The 26,740-nt window shown below is 48.6% G+C and overlaps 2 protein-coding genes across 3 annotated transcripts in view; both read right to left on the bottom strand.

Moving 5' to 3' along the window:
* The window catches only part of SIRT7 (sirtuin 7), a 33,224-nt gene extending 19,643 nt beyond the window's left edge, over positions 1–13,581 (bottom strand). The window contains exons 1-4 of the mRNA XM_040434904.1: positions 13,347–13,581; positions 6,568–6,725; positions 6,354–6,491; positions 1,276–1,380 (exon numbers count right to left, since the gene is read on the bottom strand). Of these exons, the coding sequence (XP_040290838.1) occupies positions 1,276–1,380; positions 6,354–6,491; positions 6,568–6,717 (393 nt within the window). The 5' untranslated portion in view covers positions 6,718–6,725; positions 13,347–13,581. The remainder of the gene's footprint in view (positions 1–1,275; positions 1,381–6,353; positions 6,492–6,567; positions 6,726–13,346) is intronic.
* A 3,933-nt stretch (positions 13,582–17,514) lies between these two features.
* On the bottom strand, positions 17,515–24,896 carry MAFG (MAF bZIP transcription factor G). Of its 2 annotated transcripts, none has more exons than XM_040434903.1 (3): positions 24,421–24,896; positions 21,189–21,252; positions 17,515–19,625 (listed from the first exon to the last, which is right to left on the bottom strand). In XM_040434903.1, the coding sequence occupies exons 2-3, from the start codon at positions 21,225–21,227 to the stop codon at positions 19,173–19,175; spliced, it is 492 nt and encodes a 163-aa protein (XP_040290837.1). In that variant the 5' UTR covers positions 21,228–21,252; positions 24,421–24,896; the 3' UTR covers positions 17,515–19,172. The 2 variants fall into 2 exon arrangements, with proteins under 2 accessions (XP_040290837.1, XP_040290836.1); XM_040434902.1 differs by lacking the exon at positions 24,421–24,896 and adding an exon at positions 21,338–21,465.
* Positions 24,897–26,740: the final 1,844 nt, after the last annotated feature.

The raw sequence follows: 26,740 nt of genomic DNA, 5'->3' as shown, positions 1-26,740 counted from the left end.
AATATGGCCAAACTGGTGGCAAGTGGCATCTTGGCAGCTGCACGCTTGACTTTTCTCAGTTCATGGGCAGTTATTTTGCGCCTTGGTTTTTCCACACGCTTCTTGCGACCCTGTTGACGACTATTTTGAATGAAACGCTTGATTGTTTGATGATCACGCTTCAGAAGCTTTGCAATTTTAAGAGTGCTGCATCCCTCTGCAAGATATCTCACTATTTTTGACTTTTCTGAGCCTGTCAAGTCCTTCTTTTGACCCATTTTGCCAAAGGAAAGGAAGTTGCCTAATAATTATGCACATCTAATATAGGGTGTTGATGTCATTAGACCACACCCCTTCTCATTACAGAGATGCACATCACCTAATATGCTTAATTGGTAGTAGGCTTTCGAGCCTATACAGCTTGGAGTAAGACAACATGCATAAAGAGGATGATGTGGTCAAAATACTCATTTGCCTAATAATTCTGCACTCCCTGTATAGGTAACAGTGAAGTGCATAGTGCCAAAACTATCAACATACATAACACGGAATCAATTACCCATTATGTGCCTCCTCCAGGATGGCAGTTTTCTGATAGGCATTTGTAGTGCTCTATACCATAGGCATATTACATGGCGTTTGCACATGTGAGCATCGGCTCAAGTGATGCGTTTTTACTGACTTACGTTTATTCGGCAATCCCATGGTCAGTTGGATAAAAAGCACCGAAAGGAAAATTTTGTTTTAAACAGTGCTTATTTAAAAAAGCACAAAAAAAAAAGGTAAAAAATTAAAAATAAAAAATAGAAAAAGAATAAATACTAATTCCATTTTGTTTCAACTACAATTGCAACGGAGATTTTATATATAAAGAAGTCTTCTCTTTGGGGGAGAAAAGGGTCTTTAAGAAGCCACAAGCCGTGTGTTTGAGACTTTTTGAAGAAAAAAATCCTGTGTCTCTTTTGATGCCGCCCTTGCCACTTGTTCCAAAAGGGTGCGTGGCAAGGGCAGCCCAACAGCTAAGACAAATTTATCTTCATTTATACCAGCTTTCTGGTGCAAAGAAGCCAGAAATCTGAAGCAGCTCAGAGCGGTCGTAGATTTCTGTTTAGGTGCATGGACTGCACCTAACTTATGATGAGGCCTGCGCTTCGTCATAAATGTGGGGCATCCACTGGCAGCGCAGGGTATATCAAGACTGGCACAGAAAGCGCCTGTGTGTGTCGGCCAGATCCAGACTTTTTTTCTAAACCCAACAACCTCAGATTGACAAGGTGTTCAGGGTCTCCTTCTTACCGTGCTGATCCCGGCCCCAGTGTAGATCACCATATGCTCCGCTCCACGTACGGCTTCTGCCAGCTCCAAAACTTTCTCCTGGAGGATTTCAGATCCATCAACAACCTAAAAGAAAAAAGTATAAAGATCCTTCAAAATCTATATTCAGTGCATAATGAGCGAGGCTCTCCGGCCTGCAATATCATGTGGGTCAGTTATGGAAACACAACGTTCACAAAGTGCTACATGGGTCATTCATCTAATTATTCAATTCATTTGCCCTTTTAGTGTCCGACGATTTTACTTTATTTTTTAAATAGTCATACCGATTCTCTTTCTTCCAGAGCGCTGTATCAGCGCAGGCTGTGTAGTCTCTTCAAATGGTCTTTGCGCAGTTCAGTCGTCCCATTCAAGTGCATACTACAGAGCCGTCCCATAGAAGTCAATGGAACGGCCGAGATGCAATTACACTGCTCAGTGCTGCGATGTCAATGACGAGAAGGCTGCGCTCGTACTAGCGCTGCTTTCTCTTCAAGGAGCAGGTTGGTGGGGGAGCCAGGTGTCAGACCCCCACTGATTAAGGGTTCTTTCACACTTGCGTTATTGTCTTCCGGCATAGAGTTCCGTCGTCGGGGCTCTATGCCGGAAGAATCCTGATCAGGATTATCCTAATGCATTCTGAATGGAGAGTAATCCGTTCAGGATGCATCAGGATGCCTTCAGTTCCGGAACGGAACGTTTGTTGGCCGGAGAAAATACCGCAGCATGCTGCGCTTTTTGCTCCGGCCAAAAATCCGGAACACTTGCCGCAATGCCGGATCCAGAATTAATGCCCATTGGAAGGCATTGATCCGGATCCGGCCTTAAGCTAAACGTCGTTTCGGCGCATTGCCGGAGCCGACATTTAGCTTTTTCTGAATGGTTACCATGGCTGCCGGGACGCTAAAGTCCTGGCAGCCATGGTAAAGTGTAGCGGGGAGCAGCATACTTACCGTCCGTGCGGCTCCCGGGGCGCTCCAGAGTGACGTCAGGGCGCCCCAAGCTAATGGATCACGTGATCGCATTGGACACGTCATCCATGCGCATGGGGCGCTCTGACGTCATTCTGGAGCGCCCCGGGAGCCGCACGGACTGTAAGTATACCGCTCCCCCGCTCCCCACTCCTACTATGGCAACCAGGACTTTAATAGCGTCCTGGGTGCCATAGTAACACTGAACGCATTTGGAAGACGATTCCGTCTTCAAATGCTTTCAGTACACTTGCGTTTTTCCGGATCCGGTGGGCACCTCCGGCAACGGAAGTGCATGCCGGATCCCAACAACGCAAGTGTGAAAGAGGCCTTAATACAGATAACCTATCCTGAGGATAGGTCATCAATATTTATTTTTTTAAAGTGGACAACCCCTTTAAGGCTACTTTCACACTTGCGTTGTTCTTTTCCGGCATAGAGTTCCGTCACAGGGGCTCTATACCGGAAAAGAACTGATCAGGTATGTCCCCATGCATTCTGAATGGAGAGTAAACCGTTCAGTTTGCATCAGGATGTCTTCAGTTCAGTTGTTTTGACTGATCAGGCAAAAGAGAAAACCGTAGCATGCTACGGTTTTATCTCCGGCTAAAAAAACTGAAGACTTGCCTGAATGCCGGATCAGGCATTTTTTCCCATAGGAATGTATTAGTGCCGGATCCGGCATTCAGAATACCGGAATGCCGGATCCGTCCTTCCGGTATGCGCATGCGCAGACTGAAAAAAAAAAAAAAAAAAAAGGTGAAAAAATAAATGCCGGATCCGTTTTTGCCGGATGACACCGGAAAGACGGATCCGGCATTTCAATGCATTTTTTCGACTGATCAGACATTTTTAAGACTGATCAGGATCCTGATCAGTCTTACTAATGCAATCAGTTAGCATACATTTTGCCTGATCCGGCAGGCAGTTCCGGCGACTGAACTGCTTGCCGGATCTCTCTGCCGCAAGTGTGAAAGTAGCCTAAGTGAATGAGCTGCAGTACCAAGCACGGCCACTATACAATGTGCGGCGCTGTGCTTGATATACCATGAAATGACCACAGCCTGTTCAGGAGGGGTGTCAGGAGCCAGATCTCCTCCCATCCGGAGGATAAGTCATCAATATTTAACTCCTGGAAGCCCACTTTAAAAAAGGAGTTGTGCCCATATATCAGGGGACAAGCATGTGATCAGCGAGGGTCTGACCGGTACATGAATGGAGCTGCAGGAGGTGCCTGCCAGAGGTAGCCAAGGGCAGACATGTGCTGGTAAAGTGATGGTGCCCGTACAATGAGCGCTCAGCTCATGCACACGACTGTCTATTACATCCGTGTGCGATCCACATTTTTTTGCAGATTGTACATGGATCCATTCACTTGTATGAATCCGTATGTCAGTTTCCGCACATTCCGCTAACTACAGATCCGCAAAATACGGACACCTTCCATCTGCATTTTTCTCTTACCGTTGTCATCTGCAATACAGAAATAATCTAGACATAGGGATGCTGACACTTCCGTGTGTTTTTTTTTTTTTGCAGACCCAAAGAAGTGTAAGGGGTTTTCCAAGCTTTTCACATTGATGACGCCTTCACCCGCATCGCTTGCTGGAAGCCTCGTTCCAATGACAGTGACTTATAAGGGCTCCTTAACACGTGCCAGAAAATGTTCAGGTGCCGATCTGTACAATAGGGCATTATCCACAATAACCCCCTTAAAAATGGCACCTGCTTCAGAGCGCAGCGGGCGCCAAAGCCACTGGGTTTAAAGGGAACCAGTCACCTCAAAAATTGCACATAAAACCGCCAGCATTACCTTATAGTAGCCCCTAGGCTGTTATTAATCACGCGTTTCATCCGGTAATCTGATGCTCCATACATGGCAAAAACAATGTTATCAGCGCCATCTTGCCAGTCAGCCTGAAGTCAAGGGGGCAGCGGCTTCCTAGCTTCAAGTCAAGGTAAGCACGTCCCCTGGTGTGTGACATCCTGCAGTGCGGCCTGGGATGGCGCAAGTCTCGCGCGGTGTGCTAATGGAAACCTGGCAAACTGCAGGCGTTGGAGACGGGATCGCGCAGTAACAAGGAGCGCACAAGACTTGCGCGATCCCAGGCCGCACTGCAGGATGTCACACACCAGGGGACGGTTAGGGGGCGTGATTACCTTGACTTGAAGCTAGGAAGCCGCTGCCCCCTTGACTTCAGGCTGACCGGCAAGATGGCGCTGATAACATTGTTTTTGTCATGTATGGCGCATCAGATTACCGGATCAAACTCATGATCGACAATAGACCGGGGGCTACTGCAGAAGCCACCTTGACGCCTGGTAGATGGGCCCGACAATGTGCGCTAAGAGCTTCTATTTTTCCATTTATAGTAGGTATAATACCATTTTTATTTAGAATGATCCCCATTTCTCAGTTCTACTGTTTGTATGTGAGATGTTGTGCAGCCATTTTTTATCTACCATGTCTGCTTGGTGGATATGCCCCTGTGACTATGAATATGAGCGTGCTAGTCTAGTGTAAGACAACGCTGGCGGTTTTATATGCGTTTTTGAGGTGACAGGTTCCCTTTAAAACTGCAGACACCCAGGGCGAACGCCAATCAGACATTTAACCCCTCAGACGGGCCAGTAAGGTGCCCAGAGGGGCGTCACCCTTGCAGGAAGGAGCCCAGGCACGCCCCCAGCCACAATGTGTCCCCCCCCTCCCCCTACTACATCCCATTCAAGCTTCTCCCTGCTCCCAGCAGGGGGCGTGTGTGGGCTCCTTCCTGCATGAGTGACGCCCCTCTGGGCACCTTACTGGCTCATTTGCATACCAAATAAACTGGATTTTCAGAGGATAAAACAAAGGCACATCTGGAAGTCAGGTGGTAAGTGCTATTAGGCCACGGCTTTACTTCATCTGCGATTATCCTGGTGAAGGGAATACAAGGCACTTACTAATGTATTGGGATTGTCCATATTGCTTCCTTTGCTAGTTGCATCCATTTTTCAATCACATTATGCACCGCTCGCTTCCATGGTTACGAGCGACCATGAGTGGTGGTCGTGCTTACATAATATAGAAAAAAGTAGTAGCCTACATGAGCTCCCACGGTCCCGACCACCAGAGAGGCCGGCCTTTTTCCTATATTGTGCAAGCACGACCACTGCTGATGGATGGCAGGGTGGTCGTAACCATGGAAACGAGCGGTGCATCACGAGATGGAAAAATTAATCCAGACAGCAAATGAAGCAATATGGACAATCACAATACATTAGTAAGTGGCTTGTAGTAACTTTCTCTACATGATAAATGCTCTTTACTGAAGGGACACAACCCCTCTGATGGCTACGTGTGTGATCTGTAAGAAATGCGGATCAGAAACGGATGCCCAATCTGCCCGTGTGCATGAGTACTGCAGATGACACGTGGGGGGTGTCCACAGTTTGTGGATGGATATATGGAAACGGTCGTGTGCACGAGGCCTCAGAAGGGAATGAAACGCAATTTACTAACACTTTTTGAATGAATGGCAGCTTTCAATAACTCTGCTTTCTGTAAATGAATGAAGCCCATTCTCATTTGCTGAAAAAGCTGTCCCGACACCGGCCCGCCCACCGCTGGGTGTATTCAGATGGGGCAGTTACAACTGCCCAGGAGAAATGCACTGTGGAAATGCAAAATAAGTGCGAAAAATCCTGACGCGGTTATTAACGGCACGCACCAGCTGCACGCTGCTCCAGGACGTCACATGGCGCTTTTTTCCCCAGCAATGCAGATTGCAAATAGACACACAAAAAAACCAATGGCGGCATATACAGTGCGGTGGATTCCCCACTGCCCGCAACGGGAGGCGGTTTTGCGTTTTCCGCAGCGTGAACACATCAGGGAAGGGGTCGGCGTGTCGGCTGGGGGGGCCAAGTAAGCTGCTTTCTATCATGACAAGTAGACTTTCACTGACTGCAAGCAGAGCTACTGAAAACCCTCAGTCCTCACAGTTCACAGGGTAGAACAGTCCTGCAGAGCTGTCATTAGGATGGAGCAAGGTGCACACATTGAAAGGCTTTATTCACACGGGTGCGGTACCGCATGCAGACACCCACCTCCTGCTCCCGGTACCGGAGCCGTTCTCTCCGCAGCCCCTGCTTCTCCAGCTCCTGCACCAGCTCCGCATAGCTCTCCAGCAGCTCCCGATCCCCGGGACTCCGCTCGGCCGCCGGCTTGCGCAAAATTCGGGAGATCTGCAGGGAGACAGCCGGTCAAAACATAGAAATCACCGACTCCATCAGCCGCGGACACCTGCCCGGTCACTAGTACCTGTCTCCGCCGCTCCCGGTGCTGCTCACGCCGCACAATTTCTTCACGGGCTTCTGCTTTTCGTTCCGCCCGGCCCATAATACCAGTAACTTCTGTGCTCAGAAACACCTTCCGCTTCCGTGAGCGGCGCCGAAACGGATGTGACGTCATCACCGCTTCTGCAGAAAGAGCCGTCACGTGGCTAGCAACAGAACGCTCATGTGTAGAAACGAGAGCCCGCAGGTGGTGCCCCCCCTGGCAACCAATCAGAATCTAGCTCTCATTTGTCTATAACAGATGAGCAAATGATATCTAAAACCTGATTGGTTACCTTCTGCACACCTCTTCGGCTGTATTTACATGAGACGTTTTTGACTTGATCAAAACCGCATGTTTTAATGCGATACAAAAAAACCCCATAAAAAAGCAACAGGTGGAGCAGTTCTAGGCAAAACTGCATGCGGTTTTATTGTAGTGCAGCCCAAAACACCTCATATAAATGCATCCTTTTTCCCATTAGAAAATCAGCATAATTTTTATACAGCAAACAGTTGAGGAAAAATCCCCAGAATCTGTGATGGAAATTGGAGGGTGACCCTACATATTTGCAATTTGCACTGACATGGATATGCGCACAGATTAGATCCGCGTCAAGACGTGGCTTGTAATTACTTGATGCAGATTTTAAACCTGTGTGAAAAAATATATATTAAAAAAAAAAAAAAACACACCAGGGCCACGTGGACGGTAATGCAGATTTCCATGAAAAACAGGATGGAGATTTCACATGACTTGATGCAGAAAAAATGTCATAAATCACAAGAAAACTCGGCCTTTGAACCAGCAAAGATCTTCTACAGTGAGGCGAGTTCCCATGTAGAATTTCATTTATAAATCCGCAGAAAGTTAATACAAGGCACTTACTAATGTATTAGGATTCTCCATATTGCCTCCTTTGCTGGCTGGATTCATTTTTCCATCACATTATACACTGCTTGTATCCAGGGGTTACGACCACCGCTGCATGCGCTATTGCCTATATAGTGTGCAAGCACGACCACAGCTGCTGGATTGCAGGGTGGTCGTAAACCCGGGATATGAGCAGTGTATGATGTGATGTAAAATGGACTAAGCCAGCAAAGAAGGCAATATGGACAATGACAATACATGATGAATGCCATTTGCTGAAGTGACGCAACCCCTTTAATCCGCTGCAGATTTTCCTTCTGAAGAGCCACAGCTAATATGCTACGTGTGCAGGGGGCTTTAAATATAAAATCGCAGGACAATTCAGTCTGACAAAAGCGCACTTTTTGCGTTGCGATTATGGCAATTAAGATTTACCATTCAGTTGGGGTGTGCGGCCTGACCGAGCACATTGTCGGAGAGCTCCTGCACCATACAACCACAATCTGTGCCTCATCCCTGCCGTCCCGCTCTCCATCCCTCATCTGCCTCCTTCACAACACCAAGGAGCCCTTCCGACAGATCGGAACCAAACATCAGTGGGGTGAGGCCCGATCCTGCCTTCTGAGCTCCGGCCGGGGGAGCCTCAGATTGCCGTACAGCAGTGTTCTCCAACTCCAGTCCTCAGGGACCACCTGCCTGTCATGATTTCAGAAGATCCCACAGTATGAATACCTGTGGTCAGTCCTGATGCACTGACACTGATTATATCACCTGCTCAATACTAAGCAAATCCGGAAAACATGACCGGCAAGTCGGCCCAAAGGACTGGAGTTGAGGAACACTGCCGTACCGGACATCCGTCCCCCTGCTTAGGGGATCACTTGCTGAAAAAGCAAACATAGCCGCCAGTAGGCACCCAGCCAGAACGCCCGGTGACCACAAAATTCCCCTCTCACCATTCCTGCTTCTGACTACAGGCCTCTTCCTGTGGTACCATCTTTGGCACCCTGCCACATGCTCACCAGCCCAGAACGCCACCCGACCCCTGGACCAGCCTGAGCACAGCTCCATCACTGACAAGGACACGGGCGAGAATTTCGTGCGGGTGCAATGCGTGAGGTGAACGCATTGCACCGGCACTTAATCCGGACCCATTCACTTCAATGGGGCTGTGCACATGAGCGGTGATTTTCACGCATCACTTGTGCGTTGCGTAAAAATTGCAGCAAGCTCTATATTGATAAGTGAATGGGGCTGCGTGAAAATCGCAAGCAAGTGCAGATGCGGCGCGATTTTGACGCATGGTTGCTAGGTGACGAACGGGATGGGGACCCGATCTTTATTATTTTCCCTTATACCATGGTTATAAGGGAAAATAGCATTCTTAATACAGAATGTATTAGGGATGGATGGGATAAAGTAAATTAGGGATGGATGGGTTAAAAAAATAAAAAAATAAAAATTAAACACCTCATCCAGAGGATAGATCATCAGTTTAAAAAAACTGCAGAACCCCTTTAACTTTTCATCTGTTGGCCGTAATGGCCTCGTTCATGCAGAAATCTTGTACTTTACTAAACATTGACGACGCACCAGTGAAAAAAAATATTCTCTTTTTCATCAACCTTTTTTATTCTTGCAATATTGACTCCTGTTTGTAAAAACAAAACAAAAATTCCCATTCAGTTCATTTCCAAAGTTTCAGAGCCATAGCCGTGACACACAGGACATGCTGCAGATTTAAAACTACATACCAAGCCTTAGGCTACTTTCACACTTGCGTTCGGAGCGGATCCGTCTGGTGTCTGCACAGACGGATCCGCTCCTATAATGCAGACGATGGGATCCGTTCAGAACGGATCCGTCTGCATTATATTTCAGAAAAAAATATAAGTGTGAAAGTTAGTCAGACGGATCCGTCCAGACTTTGCATTGAAAGTCAATGAGGGACGGATCCGTTTGAAATTGCACCATATTGTGTCATCTTCAAACGGATCCGTCCCCATTAACTTACATTGTAAGTCTGGACGGATCAGTTTGGCTCCGCTCGGCCAGGCGGACACCCGAACGCGGCAAGCTGCGTTCGGGTATCCGCCTGCTGAGCGGAACGGAGGCCAAGCGGAGCCAGACTGAGGCATTCTGAGCGGATCCGCATCCACTCAGAATGCATTGGGGCTGTACGGATCCGTTCGGGGCCGCTTGTGAGAGCCTTCAAACGGAACTCACAAGCGGAACCCCGACGCTAGTGTGAAAGTAGCCTTAAAGGGGTTGTCTGGAAATAAATCTTTTTCCCCTGATGCCCGCAGGCCGACTCTGCTAGGGAAAGAATCATACTTACCTTCTCCCCGACGCTCCAGTCCTGCATGTTGGCTCCCACGTGTCCATCTTCCGGTCCGTGACTTGTACACTTCTCTCCGGTATGGTCACCTGCTCCTCTGCAGCCAATGACTGGCTTCAGTGGTGACGGGTCTCTTGTGCACATTTTAATGCTGAAGCCAGCTATTGGTTGCAGCAGAGCAGGTGACCATGACGGGAAGATGGACATGTGGGAGCCAACATGCAGGACTGGAACGTCCAGAATATGGGAAGCAGGCAAGTAGGATTCTTTTAGGCTGCAGGCATCAGGGAAAGAACTATAAGATCAGTCAAGGTCCTACTGCTGGGACCCCACCTGACCATGAGAACGGGGACGCTGTACACCGTGGAAGGCCCCAAAAGGAATGGAGTGGCCAGTCATGCTTGACATTTGTATGTGAGCTCTGGAGATAGCCCAGGACATCACAATTGTGTAGAACACTCCTAAAGCCAAGGTAGTAAAGGTCCTGCACCAGTGGGCATCTTTGGGCAGGAGCTGGTCTGTGAACTGTTTATAGTGCCGCCTGGTCATGTCGGTCATGTGCGCACCCTTGTGATAAGCAGTTTCAGGGATAACTGGTAGCTACTTATCTTGGTCCCTCTATAGAGATAACATGCTCATGTGAATGGAGGTGTCAGGGAAGAGACACCATCCGCATCCACTGACCAGCTCTGATAACACTACAGTACTTTCTTTGTTGCAAATGCATTAAAAAGAGCATCTTAAAGGGTTTCTATCACTTGGTATGACATAATTAGCTGTCAGACACTAGCGATCCGCTAGTGTCTGCTCTGGCCAACCATCCTACTATAATCACTTGTGGGGCAGCGGTTTTGCTAAAAAACTAACTTTTATAAATATGCTAATGAGCCTCTAGGTGCTATGTGGGCGTCATTAGCACCTAGAGGCTCCGTCTACCTTCATACACAGCCGCCGCCCAGCGCGTCCCTCCAGCCCGCCCATGTCCTCCTCCGTGTGACGCAGCGGACGAGTTCTCGCGCATGCGCCGTGCGCGGCTGTATTCGGCGCATTTGAGATCTCAGCTCGGAGCGGTCAGACATTCAGTGCGCATGCGCGGCTGTATTCGGCTCATGCGCATTGAATGTCTGACCGCTCCGAGCTGAGATCTCAAATGCGCCGAATACAGCCGCGCACGGCGCATGCGCGAGAACTCGTCCGCTGCGTCACACGGAGGAGGACATGGGCGGGCTGGAGGGACGCGCTGGGCGGCGGCTGTGTATGAAAGTAGACGGAGCCTCTAGGTGCTAATGACGCCTACATAGCACCTAGAGGCTCATTAGCATATTAATAAAAGTTAGTTTTTTTAGCAAAACCGCTGCCCCACAAGTGATTATAGTAGGATGGTTGGCCAGAGCAGACACTAGCGGATCGCTAGTGTCTGACAGCTAATTATGTCATACCAAGTGATAGAAACCCTTTAAAGGGGTCCTCTAAACCAGAATTTGTTTTCATTTGCTGGAACTAATTTACAAGCCATTGAAATGTGGTGTTTGATACAAGGAAAATGATGTCTTTTTTTAACATAGCGCTGTAGGACTGTAGGGTGCAAAAAAGTATGCGGCGTTGGTGAACATGTGCTGTGATGGGGGCTTGATGCTTCACATAATGGGTCACGGCTATGCAAGATGGGGCAGGATTTCCAAAAGTGGCGTCTGGTCACAACCAGAAAAAGTATTGCCGCTATCATTTCTTCCGGTAGCCTGCTATTCGAAGTTTTATGGGCCATGTCACCCCGGTTTTGAAGAACATAAACCTCCATAATGCTTTCTTCAGCTTTAAGGCTACGGTGGCTACGGTGACACTGGTCACGGCCAGGATCCCAGGGGCATCGCAGTGTAGCGGTAATCCCACAGAAATGAATGGGATCCTAGTGCGACTTGCATGTTTGCAGCGACCCAACACGCTAGTTGCATGAAAGGCCAACACTGCTGGATTTTTTGGGACTCATGTTGAGGTCACAGTAAACAGGAGAGCCGCCCTGCGATCTTGGCCGTCACCAGTGTCACCGTGTAGCTGTAGCTTAGAAGTCACAGGATGAAGACACTTGTGGGACCACGATCTCCTGCAGGTAGATCTGCCTCGAAACCTCGGCCAAAAAACGTTGTGTGTCCGTACCCTTATAATCATTCTGATCTCGTCTTCTTCTGGTGACCCCGACCTTCAGTCTGAGCATCTCCTGCCAGAGTAGCCGCAGTTCCCACTACTTCTTCCTGTCCTGTCATCAGTTGTAAATCGGTTTCGTCACCAGCTCCTCATCTCTTTGTACTTACCAGAAAGGGCCTTAAAAAGGAGGAGACTTCCAGCGGGATATTTTTTACACTCAATATTCATAGAAAACTATGTGGCACATTAATGAAGACCGGTGTTTTAGACGCTGGTCTTAATAAACCCCTGCGCTGGCAGTGGATTGCTGAAGTTATGTAGAGTCGCCAGCCTCTCCACAGCCGATTCTAAATGTAAGCCAGCTTCCTTACCGTCTTACATTTAGACCATTTTTTTTAGACTATAATGGGGACGGGGGCGGAGCTCTGGCGCAGCACGGCAAAAGCCACCGGACTAAAAAGTCTTGCATGTCCGACTTTTTAGACCGGCAGCTTTCGCCGTGCTGCGCCGGAGCTCCGCCCCCATTATAGTCAATGGGGACGGAGCGGCGGCACAGCGAAATAGCGGCAGGACAGATCCGACATGGTGAACAGCATGTCGGATCCGTCCTGCCGCAAGTGTGAAAGTAGCCTTATCCCAGTGGCTGATAAATCAGAAGCACCTATAAACTGTCCAGTCTAACTTTACACCACCTGTTTGTCAGCTTAATTTACTCCAAAAAAAAGGACAAGATTCGTGACACATTTTTTGCACATTCTACCATATTTAAACCATGTTCCTTGACAAAGGAGTAAAAAAATGCATCTGAAAGGGTCTAAATGTGTTGTAAAGCAGGTACACCAGGGTTTTTTTGGCACAAAATTTCCCTCCCACATTGTCCTCCTGCATCAGTAATCTCCGAGAGATAAGTTCTCAATGGCAAGGTAATCTCAGTTTATGCTGCTGCACAAGGAATTGTTTAACGGCATGGTAATCCTCATTAGAATAGTAGCTGGAAGTCTGGATGGCTGTCAAAATGACAGCTCTACTGGCCTTCTGTCATGGTGGGGAGTTGGGGAAACTCCCCACCATCCAAAGTCTGAACTTTAGGAAAGCCACTAGGCCTGGAAGCCAGGATAAGGGAGATGGTCACCTCCTATCGCCACCCTCATCCTATCCCTGACCTCCTAATCGCATGAGCAAACCCAGATGGTAGGAGGGCTCATGCACCGGAACCTGGGCCCTACAGACCCTATCGGTCCCTGCAATATGGAAGTCAGAAACAAGAGACGGCCGATTTATCCACGACACGGATAAATCGGAGTCTCCCACAAGCCTAGTAACAAGGAGGAGACTGAAAGCAACAACAGAACGGCAGGTAAGTGTCCTGTGGCCAGATGACCACAGACAGCAGAACGACAAGAACACTTACCGGAAGCCACAGCTTGCTGTCGTATAGTTCCCTCTCCGGGGAACCCCAGGGACCCCCTTCCGGAGGTACAACAAACAGGACACGCCTAGCAACCATGCGGAATAATCAAACCTTAAGTGCAGCACCACACATAACAACGGGGAAGGGTAGACATAGGCAAGGACCTAGATGTCCCACAAGGTGGCCCTCAAGGACAGGGCAGCTGGAAATGCCCAGAAAGGAGCATTGCATCCAGCCCCAAAAAAGCTGAAGTGAATCTGACCTCAGGCTCTCAACACCAAGACTATAAGAGCCAAGAGGCCACACCCAGCTCCACCTAGCACACAACTAAATCCACAGCAGCCAGATAGTTAACCCCTCCAGCACAAGACAGGGAAGGGAACCAGGAATATAAGGGGCTGAGCACACACATGCTGACAACACGACACGTTGCCACAGGCAACCAGCATGCAGTAAAAAGCCTTGTACGTAAAAATGTTGCTTCGTTCTGGAGAAAATACTTTTAATCTATATAGAAGTGAGCAGGTAAGTGCTGTTATGACTGTACACTAAGGCTATAGCAGTGGTATACGTAGTGGGTTTAGAAAGGCCTCCATATACTATAGACACTAATGGTATCAAAGTCCTTCCTTGCATCAGGGTTGGTTTTTGGCAAACCCCTCTCCTGGCCAGACCTACAAAAAGGAAGCACACTTACCTGCTCCACACCGCTAAGCTGCCTCTCTTGGGTCCCCCGCTGTCAACATCTGCTTTGACCCCAATCACTGGGCGCATTGGAGCCCTGCTCCCTTTGCATCAGATCGACTGGTCATGTGATGCAAGGGTGGCAGGTCACTGCTGCAGCCAGTGACTGACAGCAGCAGTGTCAAAGCCGATGTTGGAACCCAAGCGAGGCAGTCAAGAACGGAGATAAAAGGAGCTGGGATCCAGCAGCGGGGAACAGGTAAGTATGTTTCTCTTTTTGCATGTCTGGCCATTAAAGGGGTTTGCTAACCCCCTTCCCCCAAAAGGTGGCCAACCCCTTTAATAACGCTGCTGACTTTCCTTACAGCTAGGCAATACTGACCCCTTATTTCTGTTGTATCGCCCCCTTACTCACATTCATTTGACTCGAATCCAGCTCTTTAGAAGATGTTTATTGGCAATATACAATATAAAATAGACCTTATATCAAACATACATAATATACAACAGAGGCCCACCCAAATCATCGTCCGTAGCTCCCAACAGGCCTGGAGACGCTCCGTTCTCTGCACCTCCTGGACAGCTGGAGACCACGGCCCAGAAATGGACATCCCAAATATACAGGAATAAATAACATCATATACCCTTTGTATGTACAGATGCAAATGCTACAATAATTTAGCAATAAATACCGGTATATATGTTAGTGATGCAACCTGCATCTCTGACTCGGAGACAGATTTTCCCGAAGGTGCGACCACATAAAAGCCTTGCGGTGAGGAGCAGAAACCTGAACTTTCACAGTGAGACCATTGCATGGCTGAACATACTGTAATGAGGGGAGTCAAACAGCACCCGATTATCCAAGGTCCATGTTTTCTTGCATGGGGATCCAGCTCCATACCTCCTCGGAGACAAATGCCCCATTCTCCATCTTCCCACCCATACGTTATAAAGTGAGATATTTAATATCCTGGTTCGTTATAAAAGCACTTGAGATATTAAATAAAAAAGGGCTGTCCGGTTTAGAAAACACGTTTTTATATATCCTGATAGGGGGTTTTGAGTTAATAAAGGGGGAGTGGAAGAGAACGCCTCTCGCTCTGGAGGGCCACTCCTGTCCTGTATTACACAGACCAGACGCTGGTATGAATGGACACTGTGTAATGCTTCATCCCTTACTGAGAACACATGCATGCTCAGCTGACTGTAGCATGCATGTGTATATGATAGCAGTCAGATGAATTGCTTGGTCACCGCTATCTTGAGTGCATGTCCGGCCTTATGAGGCCAGTGCTAAATGCAGCCATCGAGGATGTTGTATTATGGGGGAAGTAGTCAAAGAGAACTATCTATCTACAGATGACTTGGCAGAACATGGCAAGATACGGGCACAGCTAGCTTCTGCGTCCATGCATTCAGCTGATCAATGTATAGTTACAGAGCGCCTGATTACGTCAAATGTTTGCGGTTCCAACGGCCCATGCGTACATTCCTATTTCTCAGTATTACGGACATCATGTCGTGTGAGTTCAGTAAGTATGGGGGCTGGGCTCTGCCTTAGGCTTCATGCACACGACCATTGTGTGTTTTGCGGTCCGCAAACCGCGGATCCACAAAACGCGGATGGCGGAACGGCACGGACAGCCATTAATATAACTGCGGACAAGAATAGGACAGGTTATATATTTTTTTTGTGGACCAAGGAATGGAGCAACGGAGTGCTGTCCGCATCTTTTGCGGCCCCATTGAAGTGAATGGTTCCGCATCCGAGCCGTCAAAACTGCGGCTCGCATGCTGACCAAAACAGCCGTGTGCACGAGGCCTTAATCAAATGCTGAAAAATAAAGCTCCATGAGTATGATGATGCTGTATGATCTATGTATATGATCAGCACTGAGCTCTGGTCCCTAAAAAAAATGAAGAGAGAGGGGTCTGAGACAAGGGGCATTCTCATCTCCGCTAGCATATACCGCTAGGATAGGCCACCAATGTCAGAGAGGTGAGGGTCCCGCCTATGGAAAAGGCTCCCAAAGTGAATGAAAGCACACTGTGCAAGCGCAGCCACCCTCCATTCACTGTCATGGGAGTTCCGAAAATAGCGGAGCGCTGCCTGTACACCATTCATCGCTGGCTCGGCTATTTCTCGCAGTCCCATAGAGGTGGTTGTGCGTGTGCAGTGCGCTCTCATTCACTTTTATCGGATGAATGGAGTGAAAGCAGTGGATGGAGGGCATGCGTGGTGTGCTCTCGTTCACTTTAGGGGCCTTCTGAAGATTGGAGTGGGTCCCAGAACCTATCTGACATCCTAGTGATATGTCATCAATTTCCCAAATGGGAATACCCCTTTAAAGGAGTTTTCAGGATGATGATGAGCTATCCTCAGGATAGGTCATCAATATCTGATTGTCAGGGTCCAACTCCCAGCACCCCCGCCAGTCAACTATTTGAAGGCACTTGGACAAGCGTTGCGGTCTCTTCTTACTAATCCATGCACAGCGCCGCACATCATATAGTGGCTGGGATTGGTATTGCAGCTCAGTTTCATTCACTTGAATAGGACTGAGCTGAGCCTAGGCCATTTGACTGGTGGACATGAGGAAGAGACAGCAGTGCTCGTCCAAGTGCTCCTTCCAATAGCTCAGTGGTGGGGATGTTGGGAGTTAGAACCTCAATGATCAGATACCATGAGTATAGGTCAGCAATATTTAAGTTCTATAGGCAGCAATTGGGATGGGGTAAACTTTTTCATCATGCTCACCCTAATACTGCCTTCCTGAATGAAATGTTATGTGCCGGTTGTCCTGCATGTACACCACTGCCACCCCTTCCAGAAAGTCTCATGACTGGTGCAGGAAGGCAGGGTACGGATAAATCTGGTAGACTGCGGCTCTCCACTGTCTGTCAGCCCTTTAATGGGATGCAGATCATCGACGTGCACATAATAAAAAGAAGCACAACCTACAATCCATGATATAAGAGATGCCAAACGTGTAAACCGGTGGCAGCATCAAGAGCAGGAGGACTGTAGCTTTGTGTTAGTCCTGTCTACACCACCACATTCACCACCCATGGTCCTTTCTGTGTACAACACACCAGATCCCTCCTGGCTGATAACCAACCTGGTGTATAGATGGCAATAGTAATTCAATCACTTTACAGTGCAAATTATTAGGATTGGTGACATCACCAAAATATCCAGTGATGTCACTAATTGCTGGAGTATTGATATGCTAAGTACTCAACTCCATAAGTAGGTGAACCCCATGTCTACAAGGCAACCAGGTACAACACTGTCAACTTCTGAATGATGGACTCAATGGGACCAGAAATATGGAAGACCAGGAGTCGAAGGCGGTAACGTGAACCAGCAGATTTTAACTATTTGGGCCAGAAGACCTCACATGAGGACTTAGCAGGGGCACCACACCGTATCATTATACCACACAATAATCTGTTAGGAATTGTATATATTTAAAAAAAAAAATCTGCACCACTTGGTTAAGTCTCCTTTCTGTGGTCTTCTGGTCCCTGTCCTGTAAACCTCTGGGTGGTCAGGGTCACGTGCTCTACTGCAGCCAATGACTGAACTTATTGGTGATGCATTAAGTCACCACTGAGGCCAGTCATTGGCCGCAGAGGTACATGTGGACCAAATTCATACAGGAAGCTGACGGACGTGGACCAGAAATCAGCGGCGGGGAGCAGATGAGTATGGATTTCTCCACAGGTCCCAATAGCCGGGGGTAGATTTATAAAAAAAAATAGACAATTCCTGACTATACACAATAGATTACAGCGGGGTTGGCTGATCATCTAATGTGTATGGGGGGCCTCCTAACTCTCCCCAGCAGCAGCTGCCGGAGGAGTTAAGGATGGGGTAGCTGGATTTCAACATGCCCAATACTTTTATTCTTGGGGAGGTGTATGGCAGCAGCTTACTCCCAATTCAGAACACATGCATGCTTGGCCGAGCCAAAAACATCTGTGTATGGATGGGGGGAAAGGGAGGAACAGCTGTCAGACGACACGCAGCTCTTGAGCATGGCTGGCCTAAGGATCTACAATTCTTGTCATCTAAGCATAGCACAGTTTTCCTCAGTTTGCAACTGCCGTGATCAAAGGTTGCAAATTGTGATGCCTGACCATGAATGTCCAAAAAAAGATTGGCCCATGGGCTCCTCTCAAGACGGTCCCACCACCATGACTATGCAGACATACTGTACTTTCAGGCTTTGATGGATGTTCAGGAAGAAGCCCATTGTCTTTCAGAGAGGAAGCCTCACGCAAAGATCTTCTACTTGAATTATGGATCGGGCAACATAGTCACAAACGAGCAGAGTGGCTCTTCCCATCAACGTCACCATCAATGCAGTATGATATATTATTTTTGGCACAAAAAACGCCACCAACTTCAAAGGATATTCCACCACATTGAGAACAAACCATCACGTTCACTAACCCAAGTGAAGACTGCACACCGACCACAACGGAGGAGGACACACTCTGACAACACAGGACAGCAAGCTGACCCACAGGCTGGAAGACTTCACACCACTAACGAACTGAACGATCCAAAAAGGAGCAGCAAAGTCCAACATCACAAACTACACAACACGCAGGAGAACTGCACACAAACACACACCAGTCACAAAAGAAGCAGAACCACCCGACGTCACACTGTACAGACGGAGCCACAACACCGCGTACTTCAAGTATATGGACTGCGTATACCGACCCAAGACGTGGAGCACAACCGGACGTCACACTGTACACTGAAGGCTCGACAGGACGGGAAAACTCAAAACACAGACAAATCCTATGGACTCTTTCAAGTGTGGAAACTACAGCCGGCGTTGACTCTGCATCTCCGTCACTCACCATTCTGGTGGACTAAGTGCTTGAACACTTGGTCAGAGGAAGCTTAGTGAGAGACCTCCCACTATTCGTCACTTTCCCGCTTGCTGCAAAGACACAAATGCCGAAATGTCGTATTCCCTACCAAAGCACCCAACTTCTCCCATAGACGATACCTTGTTCCACTGCTGGAAACCTTTCCGGTAGCTAAGGAATTCTTTGGGTACTTGTGCTTTGGGAAACGCTATGGAAGGTCAGTAGCCCCATCGTGTTTTCCACTCCCCCCTAAGAATGCGCCTCCGTTTTAGACTTCACTATGGTAATGACACTAGTGGCAGCTACTTTTCCTGGTATAAGAGGCCTCATGCCAGGTGGAAACGCTCCCCTGGGAGGGTTGATGGGGCTTCTGGCGACAGTCCTGGCAAAGCTCTGCAGAGCTTCATACTTTGACCTCAGAGAGTCCAGTTCCTGGCGCATGCTGGCATTCTCGGAGGCGAGTTTCTCCACCTCCTGCTGCAGTTCTACCTTCTGCTTCTCCAGCTCTTCTTTTTGCGTCACCCGCTTCACCCTGCAGCTTGCCGCGTACCCGCGATTCTTAAGGGTGCGCCGTCGCTGCTTCAGTTGGATGATCTCATCCTTGGACAAACCACGGAGATGTTGGTTCAGCTCCCGCACAGACATGGTGACCAATTCTTCGTCTGTAAGGCTGGTGCCATTCTCCCCTGGCTCCCTCTTTACCTAAAAATAAACAGGAGGGGGGTTGAAAAGATCTACCTAAAATAAAACTATACGGAAACACTCCTGCGCTGTATATAAGTGACCCCTCAAGCGTCCGATAACCATCCATAACTGGATGAATGAAGTGTCTTGCTGAATCCCTGCTCAGCCCCTGCCCTGGTCCTCTCAATTGACATGAACTACTTTTCTGCATCATCCACTGGCTGCAAAAAAATGTTGCGCTTGCGCAGTACGGGTGAACCCTGCCACATGAGTAGAGGGTGTCTGCACCTTGTGAGTTTAGAGGAATTATTTTTGTGCAGCACAGGCCGTCAAATGAATAGGGAATACGATGACCCGCAAGTGAGCGTGGGACTGGTGCAGATGCATAACAGAAGGGAATACACTGTGCATGCGCCACTTTTTAGTACTTTTGTGTGGCCAGTGGATAATGCTGAAGGATAACTCATATCAAGCAAAGAACCAGGGGATGGGGCTGAGCGAAGATTCAACAGGACACTTCATTTGTATAGACACATCCAGAGGAAGATTTGTATACAGCGCAGGAGTTTAGGTTAGATAAAGTGGTGGAAATGGGGGAAATCTAGGTGATTAAAATAAAAAAATAAAAACTAATGTAAAAAATTTAGCACCCATTTAGGATTTTCTGCCAAGAGAAACACAGATGACAAATTATTACAGTTACAATAGTCAAAAATTTATTTTGATTTATTTTTTTTACAATTTCTGCATCAACTCCGAGTTCACACTGAGCTTTTTCAATGTGACTCGAAAACACGCGCTATCCACCCTCCACTGATTTCAATGGGAAAGCTACACGGTAATTTACAATGTGCTTGTTTCCAGCTCCTGGTTTTAAAAATGGCTGCGTGGAAAAAGAAGCGATGAGTTCATTCACGGTGTGTATTCTGCCACAAATCCACTTAAAAAAATGCCACTGAAATGAACAGTGGATTCTGCATTGTTTTTTTCAGCACAGAAAACCCCCCAGCTGCATGAACGTATTTAGTTTCCGTGTCCGTTCCATGTGCATTCCATTTCCGTATGTCTGTTCCGCAAAAGAAATGGAACATGTCCTATTATTGTCTGCATTACGGACAAGGATAGGACTGTTCTATTAGGGGCTGGCTGTTCTGTTCCTCAAATTACGGAATGTACACGGACATTATCTGTATTTTTTGCGGATCTGTATTTTGCGGACTGCAAAATGCATACGGTTGTGTGCATGAACCCTTAAAGGGGTTGTCCAGGATTAGAAAAACATGGCTGCCTTCTCTGAAAAACAGCCCTGTCCACAGGTTGTGTGCGATATTGCAGTTCTGCCCTATCGACTTCAATGGAGCCATGCTGCAATACCAGACATCACCCGTGGACAGGGGTGGCGCTGTTTTTGGAAGAAAGCTGCCATGTTTTTCTAATCTTAGACAACCGCTTTAATACTGATGACCTAAGGACAGGTCATCAGTATCTGATTGGTGATGGTCCAACACCCAGGACCCCCGCCGATCAGCTGTTTGAAGAGGTTGCTTTTGTCGCTGAGCCCCATGGCCCCGAGCCACTTACCTTCAGAGCTTTGCTGTTTCCCTTGCTGAGAGTCGTCATACCCTGGGAACCGTGTGTCAGCGATCTATAGACAGAGGAATCAATGCGTTAGTGTGACCTCCAAAACCCGCCGTGTTCCCGCATGAACTCACCCCCCCCCCCCCCCTCACCTCTTGCTGTCCATGTGCCCCCGGGTCCTGATCTGTGACCCTGTTAAGAAGGACTTTTCCCGTTCACAGGGGACAAACCAATTCCAATCCCCGGAGAATAGAACTTTAAAAATAGGCTGGGAGGGAAAGCGCAGCCGAGCAGGCGAGTCATGCTGAGTCAGCACCGCGCTGTATCAGAGAGCGGCACGCTGTATCCTGTGCATGTGCACACAGTACACACACAGGCGTCTACAGGCTGCCTGCACACATACAGCGTCCATACAGCTGCACCAGGCAACCCCCCTACATGTGACGTGTAAAACCTATCACGCAATGTTGTATGTACTCCTAGATCACGCAGGTGTCACACATACTCTGATCCTGGCTGGATGAATACCTTTATATATACTTTAGTAGTGTTTTGCGGTCTTGAAATTGCGGATCTGCAAAACACGGATACTGGCCTGTGTGCGTTCCGCACATGGCCGCCACTATGATAGAAAATGCCAATTGCAGACAAGTGTAGGACATGTTCTATCTTTTTTGCGGGGCCGCGGAACGGGAGTACGGATGCGGAGAGCACATGATGTGCGGCCCCAGTCGTGTGAATGAGCCCTGAACATGGTGAACATGGTCTTTATTAGAAGCCACACAGAGTTTTCACGGGTCCTTAAAGGGGATGAACTTCCCTCAAGGTAGGTCATCAATATCAGATTGGTGGGGGTCCGACTCCTAGCACCCCCACCCATTACCTGTACTGGCCCTAAAGACTAACAGAGTACGGAGTGGAAGCAGACAGCGCCATACGCTGTGTAGTGGCCGTGCCGGAGTACTGCAGCTATGCTGGAAACTACACAGTGTACTATGGGGCGCCATTTCTTCACAGTGCAGTTTGTGACACAAAATAATTTTTTTTTGAATTCTACACAACAAACTGAATTCTGTGTCACAAACATTATGTGCGACAAAAAGATTTCCGTAAAGACACAATGAGTTCTGTGATTACTACATTCATTGTGTGTCATAAAACACATTGGGGGAGATTTGTCAAACTGGTGTAAAGTAGAACTGGCTGAGTTGCCCATAGCAACCAATCAGATCCCACCTTTCATTTTGGACAGTTCCTTTGGAATATGAAAGGTGGAATCTGATTGGTTGCTACGGGAAACTCAGCCAGTACTACTTTACACCAGTTTAATAAATCTCCCCCCATTGTGTGTCACAAAACACATTGCCCCCCCATAGTGTACGGCGCCTTCTGCCTCCACACTGTACACTGCTCGTTCCCACCGCTGCGCAGCACCGATCTGATTATTGATGTCCTATCCTGAGGGTAGCACGTCAATATCTCTACCCCTTTAAGTGGCGTCCCCTTGTTAGTCAAGTCTTCAGTGCCAACTGCATGCGCTTATGACTGAGGGGAATGTGAGGTGACCCATCTACCATCGCCTTCCATAGGAACAGGCTGCACCTGCGCTACTTTCCTGGGACCACACAGTCATCTGCTCATGCGCAGCTCCAGGTGCAATGCATTTAAATGGAAGGTGGTGAGGAGTAAGGTTGCCATTTTTAGGTTCAGGAGCAGCATGTGGTCGGCACAGAAGACTTCTCTAACAGGGGGGCAGAACTTATAATAAAGATGTACTAGAGACGGCCGCACTTAGGCCTCAGACGTGTGACTAGATTATATGTAAAGCGGCCAACCTCTTTAAATTAAAGGGAGTGTGTCTTCAGGATCCATAAAAATGGCGCAGAACATATAATAAAGACCTTGGACTAGATTATTAGGAGGACAACCCCTTTAAATAAAAGGGAGTGGTCCTTCGGGCCCTGTCAAAATGGCGCACAACTTATAATAAAGACCTTGGACTAGATTATACTGTATATAAAGAGGACAACCCCTTTAAATAAAAGGGAGTGTGTCTTCAGGATCCGTCAAAACGCAGCAGAACGTATAATAAAGAACTTGAACTAGATTATACATAAAGAGGACAACCCCTTTAAGAACGGGGGTCCCCCTACCCCCCTCAAAGTAAATGCAGGGGTGGGACATGCACCTATCAAACCTCTTTGGCCTCATGTACACGACTGTTGTGTGTTTTGTGGTCCGCAAATTGCAGATCTGCAAAACACGGGCGGCGTCCGTGTGCGTTCCGAAATTGCAGAAAGGCACGGACAACCATTGATATAACTGCTTATTCTTGATCGCAAAACGGACAAGAATAGGACAGGTTATATTTTTTTTTGCGGGGCCACGGAACGGAGCAACGGATGCGGACAGCACACGGACGGAGTGCTGTCCGCATCTTTTGTGGCCCCACTGAAGTGAACGTTCGTGTGTATGAGTCCTATGGCGGAGTCTGAGATTAGACTACCCCCCCAGCTCCTATAGCCCGCCACCAGGGGTGCACCACCAATGAGGCCAGGTGAGGCGATCGCCTCAGGCAGCACCAGGTAGGGGTAAGAAGGGGGCAGCAGAATGGCCATGGGCGATGAGCGCTTTCATTGTGGCAAATGGGTTAGGTTAAGAAATCATACAATGGAAAGTAGGATTAGGCGGCTCCCCTTCCCCCAGGAGGGACCCCCGTACAAGCCGGACACAGGTGCATTGCAGGGCCCCGCCGCTCATGGCGCTGTGCTGTATAGCGCTTACTATAGGGACCAGTCGTATGAAATGGCGCCACCTAGTGGGAATACAGAGCTGTGCAGCTCCCATCATGACAATGCATCCATACACCAGAGCTACTCACAGCTGACTGTTCGCTACAGTTGCATCCTGACCCCATTTGTATCTGTATCTACACTTTATATTATTTGAATAATACAATGTTGATTTCACAAACTTTTGCAGCCGCCCGGTGCACGTACACGACTGAGATGTAGCAGAGCTGAAGGGTGTCAGGGTTATTCCTGCAGCTCCGCACTACACATGATGAATAATAGATGAGGAGTAATGGAGGGTGGGGGCACAGGGGACGGGTGGGCGCACACAGGGGGCATATCACACTGGGCGACCCCTTGGTGGTGGGTGTCGGAGGAGACACATGACATACACCCGGGCACAACATGACCTGTCACCTGCCCCAGCCAAACCCGGCGAGCACCTGTCAATCACAACTCCGCCCCTTCGCCTTCCTCATGACATCACGGCCGCGGTGACGTAACGCATCCTGTGCAGGGAGGACGGCGCAGGGACCGAGCGCTGCCGGTGAGGGTCACGTGACGCACAGCCCCGGAAGTCGACGACCCGGTCGCCTCTTGTCTCCGGCGCTGAATCCCCGGTAGATGGCGGAGCCTAGTGGGTTAAAGGACGTTTGTTGATGTCAGGGCCACGTGATCGGTCACGTGCGTGGGAGGAGTCAGGGGGAGCGTGCATGCAGCAGTGCTGAATGGTTGGGTCTGGCGGTCTAGCTCAGTGTAAAATGTGCATGCAGCAGGGGTGAGACTGTATGACGTATGTGCAGCAGAGCTGTGTGTGCAGGGTGTAGAGAGACGGCAGAGCTGTGCCTGTGTGCATCTGTAATGTGTATGTAGTAGTGGTAAGACTGTATGACGTGCAGCAGAGCTGTGTGTGCAGCGTGTATAGAGACAGCAGAGCTGTGCAACTGTATTATGTATGTAATAGTGGTGAGACTGTATGACTTATATGTAGCAGAGCTGTGCCTGTGTGCACCTGTAATGTGTATGTAGTAGTGGTGAGGCTGTGTGTGCAGCGTGTATAGAGACAGCAGAGCTATGCCTGTGTGCATCTGTAATGTGTATGTAGTAGTGGTGAGACTGTATGACATGTGCAGCAGAGCTGTGTGTGCAGCGTGTATAGAGACAGCAGAGCTGTGCATCTGTAATGTGTATGTAGTAGTGGTGAGACTGTATGACGTATGTGCAGCAGAGCTGTGTGTGCAGTGTGTATAGAGACAGCAGAGCTGTGCATCTGTAATGTGTATGTAGTAGTGGTGAGACTGTATGACGTATGTGCAGCAGAGCTGTGTGTGCAGTGTGTATAGACAGCAGAGCTGTGCCTGTGTGCACCTGTAATGTCAATGTAGTAGCGGTGAGAGTGCATGAAGTATATGCAGTAGAGCTGTGTGCCGTGTGTGTAATGCGCAGAGCTGTGTATGTGTAATGCGCAGGCAGCAGAGCTGTGTGTGTAATGCGCAGGCAGCAGAGCTGTGTGTGTGTAATGCGCAGGCAGCAGAGCTGTGTATGTGTAATGCGCAGGCAGCAGAGCTGTGTGTGTGTAATGCGCAGGCAGCAGAGCTGTGTATGTGTAATGCGCAGGCAGCAGAGCTGTGTGTGTGTAATGCGCAGGCAGCAGAGCTGTGTGTGTGTAATGCGCAGGCAGCAGAGCTGTGTGTGTGTAATGCGCAGGCAGCAGAGCTGTGTGTGTGTAATGCGCAGGCAGCAGAGCTGTGTGTGTGTAATGCGCAGGCAGCAGAGCTGTGTGTGTGTAATGCGCAGGCAGCAGAGCTGTGTGTGTGTAATGCGCAGGCAGCAGAGCTGTGTGTGTGTAATGCGCAGGCAGCAAAGCTGTGTATGTGTAATGCGCAGGCAGCAGAGCTGTGTATGTGTAATGCGCAGGCAGCAGAGCTGTGTGTGTGTGTAATGCGCAGGCAGCAGAGCTGTGTGTGTGTAATGCGCAGGCAGCAGAGCTGTGTGTGTGTAATGCGCAGGCAGCAGAGCTGTGTGTGTGTAATGCGCAGGCAGCAGAGCTGTGTGTGTGTAATGTGCAGGCAGCAGAGCTGTGTGTGTGTAATGCGCAGGCAGCAGAGCTGTGTGTGTAATGCGCAGGCAGCAGAGCTGTGTGTGTGTAATGCGCAGGCAGCAGAGCTGTGTGTGTGTAATGCGCGGGCAGCAGAGCTGCATGCACAGTTGTAAGGTGCAGAAGGGATGACTGCAGCATATGGATGGGACGGTTCCTTCTTGATCTTTGCCCGTGTAAATGGCCTCCGTACGGACACCCGCTCACCATTCTGTATATCGCTGATTTGCTTCCCATGGGTATATTCACCGTGGATTGTGTGTGCGGCGAATCTGCTTCATTTTACAATACCAGCAGTAAAGTGGATGTCATTTTAAGAATTCCATGAAGGAAAAAAAAACCATCTGCAAACTAAATTACGCTGTAGTATAAATTCTAAAACTGCAGTGCGTCAATTTATGATGTGGATTTCCCCTTTTGAAACACGTAGGGTTAAACCTGTGTCCAGTAACTTGTGGATTTTGGTGCGGAAATGCCCCACGTGGCCATACCTCTAATGCAGAGTTGAAGGGAATCTGTCAGGCCCCCCTCCTGAGGTCAGCGGCAGCAGGACTGTTCATGTAGTGCTGTCCTTAAAGGGGTTCTCCAGAAATGATTTACAATGGCTGCCAGCAATCTGTCCTAGAATGTGAGCCGGACTGGTCGGGATCTCACGACGCTCTGGC

This window comes from Bufo bufo, chromosome 6, assembly GCF_905171765.1.
Source record: "Bufo bufo chromosome 6, aBufBuf1.1, whole genome shotgun sequence".
NCBI classification, from domain to species: Eukaryota; Metazoa; Chordata; class Amphibia; order Anura; family Bufonidae; genus Bufo; species Bufo bufo.
The sequence above is the reverse complement of the archived record's forward strand: the minus strand, read 5'-3'. Positions and strand labels throughout refer to the sequence as shown.

Coding starts and splice junctions, on each gene's coding strand:
- MAFG (XM_040434902.1), bottom strand. Junction 19,626..21,188: donor GAAACAGCAAAGCTCTGAAG/GTAAGTGGCTCG, acceptor GTTTATTTTTAG/GTAAAGAGGGAGCCAGGGGA.